Source organism: Poromitra crassiceps (genome assembly GCF_964638095.1).
Source record: "Poromitra crassiceps genome assembly, chromosome: 1".
NCBI lineage: Eukaryota > Metazoa > Chordata > Actinopteri > Beryciformes > Melamphaidae > Poromitra > Poromitra crassiceps.
In genome coordinates, this window is record NC_139623.1 from 38,788,920 (window position 1) to 38,807,227 (window position 18,308).

At 43.1% G+C, this 18,308-nt stretch overlaps 1 protein-coding gene across 1 annotated transcript in view; it reads left to right on the forward strand.

Moving 5' to 3' along the window:
- Positions 1 to 18,308, forward strand: part of rapgef6 (Rap guanine nucleotide exchange factor (GEF) 6) — a gene marked incomplete at its 5' end in the record, with an annotated part of 403,897 nt that overhangs the window by 124,004 nt on the left and 261,585 nt on the right. Inside the window, 1 exon segment of the mRNA XM_083643176.1 lies at positions 12,148 to 12,217. Coding sequence (XP_083499302.1) covers positions 12,148 to 12,217 — 70 coding nt within the window.

Sequence of the window (18,308 nt, forward strand, 5' to 3'; positions counted from 1 at the left end):
TTGCCGTTAGTATGTGGTATCAAAGTGGGACACTAGGGGGCGGCAGTGCACAACTACCTACAGTACAGTATATGCAGCAAGCAGGGAGGCTCTCGCTCTCAGCCTACGAAATCAATCGTGTTTTGTCTCCCCTTGATGATTAAAGTCCCTGGAAACCAAATCCACAAACTAACTATTAAATTAACTATTAAATGTATGGTCTTATGTGAGTAATTGTGTGCCTCTGAAAAGAGAGAGAATTACTTTCAACCCTAACCCCGAAAATCGACACTTTTCTACAAGGTCTGGATTTCCATTTCCTCATTGAAGAGAGCGGAGCGCGCGGTGCTAAAATGAATGATCTTATCACGTCATAATTATTATTATTATTATTCCTTTGTGTGACATTTGTGCATTCCTGCTGAATATTCTACATGCAGAATAAAATCACTTGCGATGGGGGGTGGAATGTTTCATGTACTCTGCCAACAGTATCCTTTGTACATGTATCCTTTGTACATGTAGGCCTATCCTTTATAAATAAAATAAATAACTCCCATAGCCTACACCTTAATCAAGAGGTGAGAGTAGCTACTTTATTTATTTGTCATCTGGTTCTCGGCCACGCTGGCCGCCCGTCATGTCGCTCAGCAGGCACAGCGTGCGCAGAGCCTGCGGTTCTCGTAGGGGAGCAGTGTGTGTGTGTGTGTGTGTGTGTGTGTGTGTGTGTGTGTGTGTGTGTGTGTGTGTGTGTGTGTGTGTGTGTGTGTGTGTGTGTGTGTGTGTGTGTGTGTGTGTGTGTGTATGTGTGCGCGCGCGCGCGCCGTGCCCATTGTCTGAAAACATATTTTTATCAAACAATATAGGCCTACTCTGGTTATGTAGGCTCTTTCACACCAGCCTTGAAAGCCACAGATTTTATATATAGCCTATTGTAATATAGGCTACTGTAGGCCTATTCTCATCGGGACTGCCCCCGTTCCTTTATTTACATTTCAATAGGTTGGCCACATGAGACAATAGACAGGTAGGGTCTAATAGGGGTGAAACATTCCACCCGCAGAAGTCACAAGGCTGATGCAGATCGCAAGTTGTGGAAAGGGTTTGGAGGCCTTCAACTTTGCACATGCAGCGGAGCAGTTCAATGCAGTGAAGTCCCGACGCAAATAAATGCTAAACGAAAACGGGCAGAACCGAGCAGCCAGCCACTTTATTAAAAAAATTTTTTACAAGTGATTCTTCATTTATTAGTTTTCAAGTTATTTAATTTCACGTTCTAGAGACATTCTAGGCATGCCAGACAGTGCATGTATTTACTTAGGTGCCCAATAATGCTGCTATAGGCTATTTGTTTAATTTATTGTTGCTTGCTGAGTTTGCACTTTGCAGTTAGGCCAAAGGCCTTTAATAGGCTACATTCAGCAGTCAGACACCTCAGGCTATCATTGAAAATGTTTTTAATTAGGCTACATGAATAAACAAACGTCTTCAGTCAGGGTTCCATAAGTCTCTACTCTTCCTTCATGTTCACTTGTCCGACTATCCCAGAAACTGAGAAAATGTAAACATAAAAATATGCTTCTAAAATATAGAAGGCTAAATAAAATAAGTAACCGACCAGCATATTTATTGTTGTTTTTAACTGAGCAGCCTACTAGCCTGCAGTTTATGTCGCGCCTGACTCCGTGACATGACATGTTTGTGAATGCGCATTCGCAGCAGTGCCAGGCCGGGCAGCCAAACAGCACCGCAACGACTTCATAAAATTTAATCAACCCCCCCCTCCTAATAATAGCCATATAAGACAAATAAAAATGTTACTATAATAAACAGAAATAAAAGAAACAAGCTTGTTTCCGTACAACATCGGGACTGCCCCCGTTCCTTTATTTACATTTCAATAGGTTGGCCACATGAGACAATAGACAGGTATGGGTCTAATAGGGGTGAAACATTCCACCCTCCATCCCCCTCCCCCAATTCCAGTCTCCAGTGTCCCTGCAGAAGTCACAAGGCTGATGCAGATCGCAAGTTGTGGAAAGGGTTTGGAGGCCTTCAACTTTGCACATGCAGCGGAGCAGTTCAATGCAGTGAAGTCCCGACGCAAATAAATGCTAAACGAAAACGGGCAGAACCGAGCAGCCAGCCACTTTATTAAAAAATTTTTTTACAAGTGATTCTTCATTTATTAGTTTTCAAGTTATTTAATTTCACGTTCTAGAGACATTCTAGGCATGCCAGACAGTGCATGTATTTACTTAGGTGCCCAATAATGCTGCTATAGGCTATTTGTTTAATTTATTGTTGCTTGCTGAGTTTGCACTTTGCAGTTAGGCCAAAGGCCTTTAATAGGCTACATTCAGCAGTCAGACACCTCAGGCTATCATTGAAAATGTTTTTAATTAGGCTACATGAATAAACAAACGTCTTCAGTCAGGGTTCCATAAGTCTCTACTCTTCCTTCATGTTCACTTGTCCGACTATCCCAGAAACTGAGAAAATGTAAACATAAAAATATGCTTCTAAAATATAGAAGGCTAAATAAAATAAGTAACCGACCAGCATATTTATTGTTGTTTTTAACTGAGCAGCCTACTAGCCTGCAGTTTATGTCGCGCCTGACTCCGTGACATGACATGTTTGTGAATGCGCATTCGCAGCAGTGCCAGGCCGGGCAGCCAAACAGCACCGCAACGACTTCATAAAATTGAATCAACCCCCCCCTCCTAATAATAGCCATATAAGACAAATAAAAATGTTACTATAATAAACAGAAATAAAAGAAACAAGCTTGTTTCCGTACAACACTTTATTTGCAAAAACACAACCCAGTGGGACATTGGGAAAACCTTCATCATTTCACACACAAAAATTAAAATAAATTAGCCTGGTAAAATTAACCAGTAGATATTGCTGTGTAAAATAAATACAAAACGAATTATGCAATTATCTTAAATGAATTAAGCTTGTATTAACGAACTTCAGGGATTTAAACAACACAAGCCCACCACACGATCTTATAAACTTAAAGGAATTCGAAATTAAACATTTTGGGCTTGGTTAAAGGCTATAGGCCTTTAGCCATTAGCCTTTTTGCTTCGTTTTACCATTACAGGTTTCTGGCCAAGAATACCAACAGCTTTACCTTTTCGGGCAATAATTTGCTTCGGAGTGGCATTGCAACAATCCCTGCTGTGCTGAACACACGCTCGGATGGTATACACTGGTGGCACAAATACACAAATATTTCCCTGCCAAGCCGGCCATGAGTGGAAGCCGTGCCTGGTTATCTTTCCACCAGCACCTGACTCGTCTTCTTCACCCTCCACTCTCACGCGTGCAGCGGGGCCGACTGCTGCCACAATCTCTGTTTCAACACCTGCCCCGCATATGACACGAATAAACACGTCGTTGCACGTTCCAATTCTTTCATACTTTTGGTAAATGCGATCAGCGGTATGGGGACCCTGTATGTGATCACAGCCTAACAGAACGGTGTGCCCCTTGAACGTCCCGTCAATGAAACTGGCCACGATGCCCAGGAAGCTGTGCCCTCTCCTATTTGTCCAAATGTCAGCTGACAAGACAAATCCATCACCCTTTTCTAATAGCGCCCGCAGTCCATGTAAATCATTTTGAAAAATGATATATCCAGCTCCCTTTTTCTCGCTGCTGTCACGGTTGGGCAATGAAGAAACTCTCAGATCTCCATTTCTCTTTCTCTGCTTGCTGTTGGTTCGCCTCGCTCTCTATAAATAAAACATAGTCAGACGGTCCGAAATTAAATTAACATTACAGGCTACTTTTTGCATGATAGCCTACATTTTTATTTTATTTTAACGCTATATTGGGGCCTATTTAGCTGCCGTAATTACCTTTTGTTTTCTTCCCGGCGCGCCCTATTGTGTCACATTCAACACTTGATCTCAAGGATGCTCACAGATGACACCTGGTGGTCAACGGTGCAACTACACCTCAATTAGTTTTAATGCCGCCGCGCGTCAATACACAGCTTGCGGTAAGGCACGCTTATTGATCCGTCTACCACTGTATAGGGAGAAAAAGTCGATCTCATGTCTGGTCAAATCCACAGTGATTGCTATTATCAACTATGACGCAAACATCTGATCTTTCATTAAGTTCCACTTTGACTTAAGTGAACTGCATCTTTGAATGAGAGGCATAATGCTCATTGAAGCTTATACAGTAGGTGCTGCTAAATGTAGATTGACATGCTTGTGGTTAGCTGTAGCCTTTGATTTGAATGATGAATGCCAACAAAGCTAATTACTTGCGGTTTGAAACTCAAGTGTGGGGATGTTTTCTTACAATGTGATAAATGTCTTGTGGTGCAAAATAACAAGCTGAAATCCAGAAAGTATCCCTGTGAAGAATATCCTGACCAAAGGTATGTCCCTGATCAAGGTTGCCTGAGCACTGACAGTGTCTCTGGTCTCTGTGGACTGCATACGCTCATGTCAACCACGAGGGTTTATTGATTGACTGAACTCACTCTATGTCTCTTCAGCAGTTAGGCCTACACCGCAGAGTGTTGTTGCACCACTACACCACCACTCTGCTACGCTAAGGTCAGGTCAAGGACTATTACATGTTGTGGACAATCATTGATGTCTTGCGAAGCAAACAACTCATTATCTCCTTTTCATCTTTGTGCTATAGCTAGTTAGCATCTCTCACATGTCTCAGGACATTTTTCATGAAGCTGAGATCTTCATGAGACGAGCTGAGAGCTTCATTAAACATGGGATTGGGTTCATACCCGGTTCCGTTTTAGAAGCGGTTCCGAGTTACTGAAATACCCGCATTCGTTAATTCCCGACTCAAATTAATAATCTTATCCAATCCCTTGGTCCCCCGATGATGTCATATGCTTGCAGCCCCAGTTCCCACTTCCCAGTGTCTTTGCACAAATGCGATGAATAATCTTTTCCACAACAAATTATGTAAAAAGTTTTGAGAAGGGAATCGAAAGGATTCTGATTCAACTGGTGCTTTCAAACCTATCCTTTCCTAAAATCTGGTTCCTGAAATCTTATCTACAGCAGTCAGACTGAAAACTCACAAATTCACTGTTTCTCATAAAGATATAGATAGATAGATAGAGTACTTTATTCATCCCCGAGGGGAAATTCTGGCGTTACAGCAGCAGTAGCATCAATGACAGCAACAAGAGCATCAATGACAAGAGCATCAATGACATTAAACAATTAGACAATAAAAAAAGTAAAAAAAATAAAAAAAAAAGTTACACAACTAAGGTAAGGTGCAGAAACAGCAGTATTAAAATATTGCAATAAGAAAAGAAACAAACCAATACGCGAAAATATACAATATACAATATATACCACTTTACTTCCACCGCCTTTACATCTTACGTTTCCCAGAAACTGTAGGTAAATTAAATCAAATCAACTAAAAACTCCTAAATAGTATTGAATAATACTATTATTTATATTTCTATTATTTCTATAACTAAACTAAAGCTGTACAGTTTGTTATTTCTATAATGATTGATATGACTATACATACTATACATAGTGAGTGTGCAATGTGGGCATGTGCACAGTGCATTGGATTCAATGTTCAGGAGGGCAGGAGGGGAGGGGGCGGTAGGGAGAGGAGGGCCTTCCTCTCTCTGCGTGTCCAGGAGTTATTGTAAATTGTTATTGCGGTGGGTACGAAAGACCTCCTGTAACGCTCCTTGCTGCAGGGAAGCTGACGGAGCCTCTGACTGAAACCGCTCCGTTGTCCAGCCAGCAGGTCGTAAAGGGGGTGTGTCGTGTCATCCATGATTTTGAGTATTTTTTGTAGCATCCTTCCCTCCACAACCACCTCCAGGGGCTAAATATGTAAGAAATTCAGTCACTTTTAGATCCCCACCCCCCTCCAACAATCTGAATAATAAAAATTTTACTACATTTTCAAGTGTTTCATTTCACATTTGAAGCATCTGATAATCTGATTATCCACCACAACAACATAAAGTGATTGAATATATCAGTTTTTGGTTATGGTATATGGTCACTCTAACCACTAGGAAAAGGGATGTAACATTCATACATTGAGATTTTGGAGAGGAGCCCAGTGATTTGAACAACAGAGCGAGGGACACTGAAAGAGTACTTAAAGGACGGCTTTACTGATTTTCAACCAGATTTGTATCATTACAATGTCAGTAGTATGATTAGATGGGCAGCCTTTACCTCCCCTCACTCAACCCTCTTGGCTGTACTCCCTTATCATTCACATTTTTAGTACACCGCTCTGACGCGTTTTACGTCACGACCGCGTCAGAGTGGTGTACCACACATGCGGAAGAGCTGTCGATTGGAACTACAACTCTTTTGTGTGTGCCGCCTCTAGGGGGCCTCCACGTGCCTCCACAGCTCCAAAATCAAAACACTCCGTCAGCCATCGTTTCAGCCCCGCATCGACTGCTAGCTAACTTAGCTCACCATGGCTCAACCATGGCTGAAGGAAATATTCCTGCTGAAATTGAAGAGTTTGATATGGATGAAGACGATTTCCAAAGTCTGCTAATAAACTCTGACATTCAGGGCTACTTAACGCCATATGAGCCAGACTAGGGGTCGACCGATTATCGGTTTGGCCGATTATTATGGCCGATATTCAGCATTTTGCCGATTATCTGTATCGGCATTTTCATTGGCTGTTTGCCGATATAATACATTTATTAAAAAATTATTTACTTTCGCCATGAAGCGCTGCAGAAGCCTGTGTGACTCTCTCTCTGCTGCAGCCCCTGTCTGCCCTGTGGCAATGTCCCGCCCACAGCGCTATCTGATTGGTTACATATTGAGCCAGAGCCTATCAGAATGCTCCTCAGAGATGAAATTTGAGACGCTGCCTGCCCCACAAAGCTCGTTGATAAGCGAGTGGACTCTGCCTGCGGCTGTGTGAGCGAGTGTGACTGTCTGCCTTCCCTAAACTTTCTCCAACAACACAGACAGACACACACAAACGCAGACTGTTCGCAAATGTTCGTTTGGTGTGCCATAGCAGTCCGTCCGTGTCTGTCTGTGTCTGTCCGTGCCCGTTGGAGAAAGTCCGATACGATTGGTGTACCTTGTAAACTGGGGCAGGACACAAGATTTTAATTCCATAGCGTCCACGGTGTAGCGTCGCTCTTTTTGAATCAAATGGCCATGGTTGTCAAGCGCGAAGCTGTTTTATTAATCAATAGTCCTGTAGCGTCCTGAAAATATATATCTCCAATCCACTCGCATGTGTAACGCAGCGCAAGCAGACTGCTGCAGGCAACCACTTTTCAGAGCGGAGGAGGAAGAAGGAACCGAATAAAGTAGGATGAGACATTAGTACGTCAGCGGACTCGTTTGCAATAAAAAGGGAACCGAATAAACTAGGATGAGACATTGGTCAGCAGATGCCCGCATGAACCTGTTTGTGTTCTCCTTTGAGAGAGCCTGGTGCGAGGTTAGTGTCAAGTAGTGTAAGCTGAGGGAAACCCTCTTTATTATTTTGTTTCTGTGGTGAGCTGTTAGTTTGTTTAAAGTAGCCTACACAGCTTTATCTTGATAATGTGCCCAAGTCTCCACTAGATTGAACAAACACACACACACACACACACACACACATACACTGTGATTCATATCAATATTAATAGAGTGAATATTTTCAAATAATATTGTAGTTGGATAAACTGAAGAAAATGAATTTCAACAACGGGTCGTGTTATTCTAAATTTTGACACCAAGATTTAAATTTTTACTGCAAACATATATCGGTTCCAAAATATCGGTTATCGGTGTCTTTCATTGCCGATAATCGATATCGATATCGGCCCTGAAAAACCCATATCGGTCGATCCCTAAGCCAGACTACAGTGCAGAGGAATTGCGGCGTATGGAAGGAGAGGTAGTTGAGCAGGCCGCCGGAGGCGAACCACAGCCCGGCCCCGAGGCTGCCCGTCCCGGGGACAAATTCTGCATTGTGCCGCTGCCGCAAATGTGCTCTGATGGATCGCTCTGCTACAGCGAGAGGCCAATTTCTTCTTGAAGAAGTCGCTGAATATACCGAGGAACGAGGCCAAGGCCAGCAGCATCGAGTAACTAATAGCAGAACGTGTAACAATACATTACTATACTGTTTTGGTCTTAGAAGAGTGAATAAATTAAACAATTATGTGATGATGTTTTTCATAGCGACTATCATTGTAGTGTCATTGTACATAGTATTTACATATTGTCAGAAATTGTATTACAATTTCAAATATATGTTGCTTGTAGTTTGGTTATTTGCCGGTATGTAAAAGCTGCAGCCAGGTTGGTATTTACATTAGATGCAGTAGATTAGAGGTCTTTGAGCAGTTATTGCTGGCATCTATTCATTCTGCACCTGCATCAATATTTACTACTGTGTTAACCAAAGAAACGCGAACTTTTTACTGTTGTAAAAACAAAGTATAAACACATGGGATGCAGAGCTGTTGATTTTCACACCAACCTATAAAATGTCTTCATTACATAAATTTGTAATAGAAATCCTACTGCATTTTCTAAGACAGTGGTCCTCAAAAGTTTTCATGTCAAGGACCCCTAAACTGGGCCAAATTAGACCACTCCCTCATTTGATAAGATTATGTCCGAGAGCACCCCATCTGATAAGATTTTTGCTTTAGATGTTTTATTACAGAAAGTGTATGAAACCCATGACCAAAATAGCCACATTCTGTCATTGTGTTACTTATGGATTGAATTCACATCTGAATGAAAACGATGATTTCAAATCCTTGACTTGCTGTGGTAAGTGATGGAAAAAAATATATATCTATATATATATAACTTTATAATTCACAAATTGAAATTGATGATATATGCCAAGTCCTGGAAAGTGAAAATGTAGACAGCGAGGGGAGGCTGGCCAGCGATGATGGTGAAAAGACAAGACAAGCATTTTAAAACGAAATCAAAATGAATAAAATATGTACATTGCAGCTATCGACATAGAGCTGTAGATTTTTATTGCAGCAGTCTTCCCTCAATCTTTTCCGACTCTGAGCTGTCTCCGTGGCTAGAAAAGAACGTTGATAGCCCTCTTTGAAATGAATACTGCAAACTCGCAGGGCCCAGTCCCAGCTAATGGAGCCCTATGCTAATGCTAGCTACCTAGGCTAGCCGTAGCGCTCAATCTTTTGGGAAACAATGCGAAATAAGCGCTTTGCCCGTTTCCTCTGCTTCTCTCCTCTTCTTCGCCATGCACGAGCTAACTACACATTTAACCCTTGCCATTATCGTTTGATGAACAAACGAAGTAAAGTTGAGTAGTAGCAAGATTGCATGAATAATGCTGTTTTTTAGCCTTCTTCTTCTTCTTCTTCTTCTTCTTCTTCTTCTTCTTCTTCTTCTTCTTCTTCTTCTTCTATTGTTTTATGGCGGTTGGTAATCAGCTTTTTGTGCATTACCGCCACCTACTGGAGTTTGCCCCCAGGGCCTGCGGGCTGGGCGTGGACTGGAAAACCACGAGCCCAGTGCATTGTGGGAAGTGGTGGATTTCTGCCTCCCGCAACCGCACCGCCCCTCCAGAGTAAAGGATTTGTGGTGAATGTTGTGCAGTATGCAACCAGTGAGAAAACGAGGAAATGTGAAGAGAGTCATTCCATTGGCTAGAGTACAGCAGGAAACCATTCTAACACAAATTCCAGTGTTGCATCTATGGAAAGGAAGTGGAACAAGGGGTCCAAACAAACAGTTTAGTGTTTTGCATAGTACCTTTGAAACAGGGAGACTTTCCAGGACGACTTTCCAACATACGTCGAAGCAACGCTGAAGCTACAAGTTTAATTTTGGCGTCCTTGTTAACAGACGAGGCCGTTCACACCGCACATGCCACGCTGAAGCTGTGCTGAAGCGATCGTTCAGGATTCAGTTCTATTTTCCAAGCGTGACGTGTGAAGCTACCAGGCATGCAGTCAATGGAAGTTGTGGGCGGGGTTTAGCGTTTAGCTCAACTTCAGGTCTGCTTCTGTTAAGTGGCTGGTGTGAACAAACGCTTAGTCACTAATTCTCTCTCAGAATAAAATACTGCAGGAATGAGTCCTAAAACCCACAAGTTAGCATTGCCTGGTTCCCTCGTCTGGAAGTCAATGTGATTTTTGTATGGGGATTCTGAATTAACAAAACCTGCATCAGGTTAGACAAAATTCCCCTGCATCCATCCAGTGAAAATCACTGACCAAAGACTACTAAATGTTAGACATACTGGGTGTTGTTGAGTATATCCAGCTAACATTAGCTGCTATTAGTTTGATAAATGAAGCAAATATCGTTGAAACCATAGCCGCATATTCAGATAGCTGCTAACTTATAAATGGTCTAACAGACAGCATGCATAACGATAGCCAGATAGTCAAGTCTTTTTTTTATTTTATTTTTATACTCTTTATTTTCCTTTTTTCCACACACATACATAACAATTCACACAACAGACAAATATAACAACAAAAACATATTTCGAAAACCTAACAGTGTTAAACCTTAAAGGACAGACATGAAACAAACAAATAAACAAGAGCGCACTAGGGGGGGGGGTCTCTGTTAACTCTCCTCTTCTTCGACCTACTTAGATGGTTCAATTAGGGCCTTCAGTCATTTGTGCCCAGTAAACTACCCACTTCAACCAACGGTAGTCGTGGGTTCTAGCCTTCGTTCTCAGGCGACAAGTCAGTTCTTCCATGGAGTGGATCTCCTCCACAATGTTCTTCCATATCTCTACCCCCGGGGGGTCTTCCTTTAACCAGCTCCTTGTAATGGCTTTTTTCCCGGCCAGCGTCATAATCTTAAACAAATAAAGGTCATCCAGAGGGATACTTTCTTCAATTAGCCCTAAATACACAACCTGTGGTTCTCTTGGAAAGTCGTATCCCAACACCTTCTGTATGATCTGTGTAATATTCTCCCAAAATGGTTGAATTTTCAAACATGCCCAGAAAACATGAGAGTGATTGGCATCCACCTGGCCACATTTTCTCCACATAATTGCTGTTCACGTATCTGTTTCCTTTTGATTTGAGGTGTAATGAAATGACGAATTATGTTCTTCCAACCAAATTCTCTCCAGCCCCTGGAGTATGTACATTTCTGTTGTGTTTCACACATGGAGTACCAATCACCCTCTGAGATGTCAATGCCTAATTCACGTTTCCATTTTTCCATAATATACAGTGTGTTATCCCCAGTCCTATTCTGAAAACTTCTATATAACCTGGAAACAATCTTGGTAGGTGTGTGTTTGTATGCTCTCATCAATAGTTCCACCACCTCGTTGCCTTTTGCTGAGTCAACAGTCTTTTTGAAGATTGCGAGTTGCTAGCCGCTTTCACGACTGTGTTGTTGTCATAATACACTGTGCCGTTGGTGTTGCTAATGCTAACATCGCTAGCTCTAGCCATCGACCGTAAAATACTAACTAGCGATCTCATTCATGCCAGCCAGCTAACCCTAGCTAGCACTATTGTCTGCTGCAACTGTAGCTTTGTCTCCCCTGTATAAAACCATCATCTGACACATTTTAATTCCATCTGTTTATGTGACTCTTCATAACAGCTAGTCTCGCAGTGCCAGCATAACAGACAGCTAGGTTGGCTTGTGGCGTGTTTACAGAACGGGAGAGCCCTTCCGCTCTTCCTATGATGAGTGGATCACATGCTTTTTTTCAACGGACACCATTGGTTCCACGGCGCAGTGCTGCCTTCATGTGCAACTCCAAAAGACAAAAGACAACCACAGCATTAAAAATTAGACATTGCCACCTCCAATACGATACGAAGAAGAATCGATTCTTGGGAGTTGGGAATCGATCCAGGAATCGTGGCATTAAGAATCACGATCCTTTCAAGAATCGATTTTTTTGGAGCACCCCTAGATGCATCTGTCATCACCTTCAGTGTGAGAACTGCCTTAGCTTTGTCTTGGCTTTGTTTCTGTTTTAACACCTATTGTGTGCGTGCGTGTGCATGTGTGTGTGTGTGTGTGTGTGTGTGTGTGCGTATGTGTGTGTGCGTGTGTGTGTGTGTGTGCGTGTGTGTGCGTGTGCATGTGTGTGTGTGTGTGTGTGTGTGCGTGCGTGTGTGCATGTGTGTGTGTGTGTTCGCGTGTTCTCTATCCTCAGTTTTGGCAAGCAGCTGGGGGGCAGAAGAGGCTGTGAATGCATCACTTTGGAACCGTCAGAAATGATTGTGGTGAGTAGAGCCACCGCCTCTCTCTCTCTTTCTACCCCCAGCTCTCGTTCGCTCTCTCTCTCTCTCTCTCTCCCTCCCTCCCTCCTCAGCTCCTGGCTCCCCCCCCCCCCATCTCATCGCTTTGATTTTATTCCTATTTTTTCCAAGGTTTATTTGATGTCTGTCTCAGCTTCTTTTTCCTTTTTTTTCTAAATTGTTCTCTTGTTCGTCCTTTCTTACACCCTCTTTCATCCCTCTCTCTTCCTCCCTCTCTGATCCCCCTTCTCTGTCCTTTCCCCTTCTCAACCATCTCTCTCTTTCATTCTCAAATTCAAATTAGCTTTATCTGCAGGATGAGAATTTGTGTTGATAACCAACAAATTCACAATCAGTTGTCGCTGTGGCATGCTGTTGCATATCCTGCTGCAAATAATGATGTCTCATTCTCAACTTGTAATATTTCTTTAAATGTACCTTTTTTATTTGATCAAGTCCCCCCCTGCTTTTTCTCCCATTTTCCCCTGTGCTGTCCCCCCCTGCCGATCTGGGGAGAGTTGTAAACTAGCACATGCTTCCACTGATACATGTGCAGTCGCCAGCCGCTTCTTTTCACCTGACAGCGAGGGGTTTCACCAGCAGGATGTTGTCAATCACACTATTGCCCCCAGTTCCTCTCCCCCCGAACAGGCTGACCAGAGGAGGTACTAGTGCAGCGACCAGGACTCATACCCCACCGGCTTCCCACCCACAGACACAGCCAATTGTGTCTGTAAGAACATCCGACCAAGCCGGCAGTACCGCTGCCGGGAATTGAACTTCATCTCTACCTAATGCCTGGTTCAGACTACACGAATTCAGCCCGATATTAGACCGATTTGGTCGTGCGCGACAGATTTTCAGCGTCGGGCCCGAATATGACCGTCGGGGACGACGATCGGCCGTCTTCAGCTCTTATAGTGTGACATAATCAAGACCAGCGTCGGGACGTCTAGAACGCCTCACGACGCCCTGACGAAAAGACTGGCCTGTCAGTCTTTTGGACATGGTTTCGCCTAGTTTGACACCCCGGAAGACAGGTATCAGGTCCTGGGGAGACCGCTCCCCGCTCGATACAGATTTCACCCGCTCGCACTCACCGCTCTGCTCCGCTCAAAAGAGAGATAAAAAGGCCAGGGTGTTTTAATTTGCGTTTAAACGCCTGGGCAATGGGCATTGCTCATTACAAATAATATGAGCTCAGCAGAGTCGGCTGCATGTTCGTTTCTCTTCCTTCTCGTCTCGCAGCAGCTGGCAAGAAAATAGTGGGCGTGCACATGAAGTAAGCCAAGTCTTATTGGAGGCTGGAGCGGACATCACAGTGCATCACAGTAGAGCCTGTCACTCATCCAAATAACGTTAAATCTGCAAGGGATATATATAGCACCTGGATTACATACATGTTTCACATAGGGTTGTGTTTGGATTTCAATGTTTTATTTTGTCCAATATTGAAATGTTCTACAATTGCATGTTGTGCTAACATAAACATTATTTCTATCTACCACTTTAGCCTATTTAGGCTGATTTGGTTGCTATTTCTTGTCAATGTATTGGCCTCAATGCATGCTGGGAGATTTCGTTCACAGGTCCGCCTCCCCGACGACCTGTGAACTCGCTGACGACAGCAGACGACGTGATGACGGTGGCATACGATGCTCTGTCGGTGTTAAGTGAGAATACACTTGTAGTGTGGCCAGTCTCCCGACCAAGACATGTCACGAATTTATGGCAGTATGATGGCCTCGTCTGACATGGTGACATCGTGAACGACAAAAAATATTGTGTAGTCTGATCCTGGCATAAGCTGTATGTTTGAAATTTCTGTCAGATAGATAAACTACTAATAGAAATCTGCACGCACATGCCAACTTGTGTTTAGCTTTGCACGCTCAAACAGAGTTACTCTGGCTCGAGCCGGTGTCACTCTGTCGATGTGAGCAATTGTGATGTCGTCAGTGATGTCACTTGAGCAATTGTGATGCCATCAGTGATGCCACTCAAGCACTTGTGATGTCACACCGTGGAGCAGCCTTTGATAAGTTATCATCCTGGAAGGGCAAACAGAGAGTTGGAGGGGCCTAGTCCATCCCCTGTGTATCATCCTGGAAGGCCAGACACACAGAGAGTTGGAGGGGTGGGGGGGTGGACGAAAAGAAAATGAAAGTATCCCCTCTCTTCAGATGGACCGGCTGATTAGAGCCTTGGAGAGAAGATGAAGTGTGTGTGTGCGCGAGTGCACCCGTGCGTGCCTGCATTCATCTCCAAGCATGTGCGTTTGTGTCTGTGAACCAGGAAATGAGATTGCGTAAGAGGCTGTTGTTGTTGTTTCTGCTTCTTATCTGAAGCCTATCTATATGAATGGTCTGTGGTGCTGCAGCAGAGTGGGACAGGGCGGGGCGTCGGAGTATCACACTCACAGGACGTAAACAACTCAGTGGGTTGAGCGGGACTAGAGGGATACGCCCAGAATGTTTTCAGCTCAAGTGGACCTCAAAATAGTCACATTAGTCTGCATCTGTTCTGGTGACCCAATGCTTTGTTCACTGTGATCATTCATCTGTGGTGTGAGCAGGGTGCCATCAAGTAATCATCTGCAACACACACGTTGGTTTGAAAGAACTGGGTAGTTGGTGTGAACAGAGAATGACACCATGGCCGAAAAGACAAAAGAGCGGTAAAAAGGAGCGCTGCCTCTTTCCCCCCCAAATCCAAGGAAAAAGACGTCACAATTAGAGCCCGACCGATACTGGATTTTGGAGGCCGATGCCGATACCGATATTAGGAAATTAAAAAATCCGATATCGATATATCGGCCAATATTCTTATATTATATATACACGTTATATTACACAATTCTTTTGCAATGATCCCTCAAATATCAAACACTTGAGAAAGATATGACTTGACATGACTTGAGATATGTAATGTAGGGAGGATATTTTACAGCTTATCAATCAACTTTATTGTCCAAAATGACATCAATGCAATGAAACAGTAAACCGAACTCGAAATTTAATAATTATAAATAACTAGAAATACAAAAACACAAACAGAACAAATATAAAATATAATTTGAGTTAAGAAAAAATATCAAATATACACAACATGCTGTCTATAACTTAAAAAATACAAAATAAAAGAATATCGGCATATTGGCCAACATATCGGCCGATACCGATATATCGGTTATCGGCCAATATCGGCCGATAATATCGGTGGACCGATATATCGGTCGGGCTCTAGTCACAATTCTGGTGGCCACACTGGTTGAGTGCCAAGTGAACTCTGGGAAATGTGGTGCAGAAACAACCACAACAATGATCTCATAGCATCAAAGACTTTGCCAAAGAAAAGAAAGAAAAAGAAGAAAAAAAAGGAGTAACTCTCTGATTACCACTTTTAAATACTAAAGACTAAAAATGACAGAGCACACTGCCAAGAACAGAAACAAACACGCGCACACGCATACACACACACACACACACACACACACACACACACACACACACACACACACACACACACACACACACACACACACACCACAAACACACTGAGTAGAGGGACTGTGGTCTAGTCACATTGCATTGCAGCCAATCAGCTAATTAGGGCCATGGGAATAGTGTGTGTGTGTGTGTGGGGGTGGGGGGGGGGTAAATTCTGAGGCTGTCATCATGAGTCTGGTCACAGGATGGACAGGAGTGACATTCACAGACTGACACGGGTTAGTTGTGTATGTGTGTGAGAATGAGCCAGAGTTGGGGACTTGGACTTGGACTTGAGTCCCACTTAAGTCACACGCACAGTGACTTGAGACTTGACTTGAGACTCATCCTCAAAGACTTGAGACTTGACTTGGACTTGAGGTTTGGGACTTGTGAACAATCTTGATTTATGTATTTATTTATGTTTGGTGCATTAACATTAAGGAAACGTTTATTAATGTCATCCAATCAATGCTGCTGTACTGTATGCTAAGAGATAAAGGAGTGAGGATAATACAGTACATGCTTTGAATGCCTTAGTTTTAGCTATGCAGTGTTCTAAGCAGACCAGATGGCATGTAGCAGATGATGAAAAGACTTGAGACTTGACTTGGACTTGCCCCTCAAAGACTTGAGACTTGACTTGGACTTGCCCCTCAAAGACTTGAGACTTGATTTGGACTTGCAAAAAATGACTTGTGAGTATCTCTGGAATGAGAGAGATGGAGAGAGAGGGACATTGTGTGTGTGTGTGCGTGTGTGTGTGTGTGTGTGTGTGTGTGTGTGTGTGTGTGTGTGTGTGTGTGTGTGTGTATGTATGTATGTATTAGGGCTGTGGCGATTCACTTATCTCCCGATTCGATACTATCACGATTCTTGGGTGCCGATTCGATTTATATTGCGATTCTTAAGTATTGCGATTCTTAAGTATTGCGATTCTACGATTATTGCGATTCGATATTACGATTTATTGCGATTTTTGTTTATTTTTTTCTTTTCTTTTTTCAGTTTGTTTGCTTTTTTACACTAGATTAGAACATGGGAAAAGTTGAATCATACACTAGAGACTGTATATTATATATCATGAGTAGGGCTGGGCGATATAGTTAAAAACAGGGGCGGACTGGGATCATAATTCAGGCCGGGCATTAGATACCAAGCAGGCCAGGCCGATATGGGCCAACGCGCGTGAAATTTGGGCCGTTTGAAGCCAGATTTGGGCCGTTTGAAGTCCAATTTTACAATGAGATGCACCCACTTTAACCCTGAAGTGTAATTATTACTTCAGACTAACTAATAAAGTAATAAAACCACTAGTAAACCAGTAGGCGGCGCCTGGCCTGCTGTTCAGTGAGTGGCCTGACTGCAAGCACAATTTTTTTTTTTTTTGTGATTATCGATTCTGGAATAAAAGATCGATCCAAAAAATCGTGACATTAAAAATCGCGATACTTAGGTGAATCGATTTTTTCCCCCACCCCTAGTATGTATGTATGTATGTGTGTGTGTGTGTGTGTGTGTGCGCGCGCGCGCGTGTGTGTGTGTGTGATTTTTGATAAATAATCATCAGTAATGTGGATATAATGACTTAAGTGGGTAACGGCATATACCGTATAATAAATAGAACAGTCTGGTAAGTTCAGAAAATTACATCACTTTACTGTAATGCACCTTTAAAACCAGCAAAAGACAACACTTATGCCATATCACAATATTACCATATCCAAAGTCTAACTGGGCATAGCCCAGAATTTTTGAATTTTTGCAAATTCACGTGACAAGATTACATACAAAGTCAATGCAAACACGTGAGTAGATGTGATTTCACCCCGGGCAGCACGAATTATGCTAATTTTCACGGCACGCAGGGGTGACCCAAAACAATCAACGCTTCAAAGCTTCAGTCAGCTCACAGCTAGATGCAGAAGATCATCATCTGACCAGTGTCCACTACAACTGAAGTTGGTCCCTGGGCGCTGTACAGAAGAAAGCTGCCCACTGGACCCAGAGGAAAGACAAGCCTGAATGGGATAAATGCAGAGACTATTTCACCGGCCACTGTCAGCATCATTGTGTGTGTGTGGCCGCATCCGTGTTTTGGGTTGTCGTCGGACAAATAAAGACCTCCTCCTCCTCCTTCTGTTAGTGACTGCCGTTTGCGAATAGCTAGGCAGAAGCTAGAAGTCTGGCAGTCAGACACAACACAAGGCTTTGGCCATTGCTGTGGTCACGGAGATAGATAGGGCCCACATTCAGCGCAGCAAACAGACAGACAGAGGGTCATGTGATCAGGACAGGCATGGGAGTGCAGCACAGTTAACCTTCCCTCCAGCATTGATTGTGTTTGTCCTGCATTGCCTCCCGCTTCTCTTGAGACTTGTTAAAAGGAGGCGAGGTGGCATCTTTTCTATGTGAGAAGGGACACACTTGATACTGACACTTGTATCGGACATTGTGCCAAATAGAGCTGCAACAATTATTCGATTATTCGATTAATCGATTAGTCGATCGACAGAAAATCAATCGACAACTATTTTGATAATCGATTAATCGTTTTGAGTAAGATTTTAAGAGAAAAGGTCTAAATT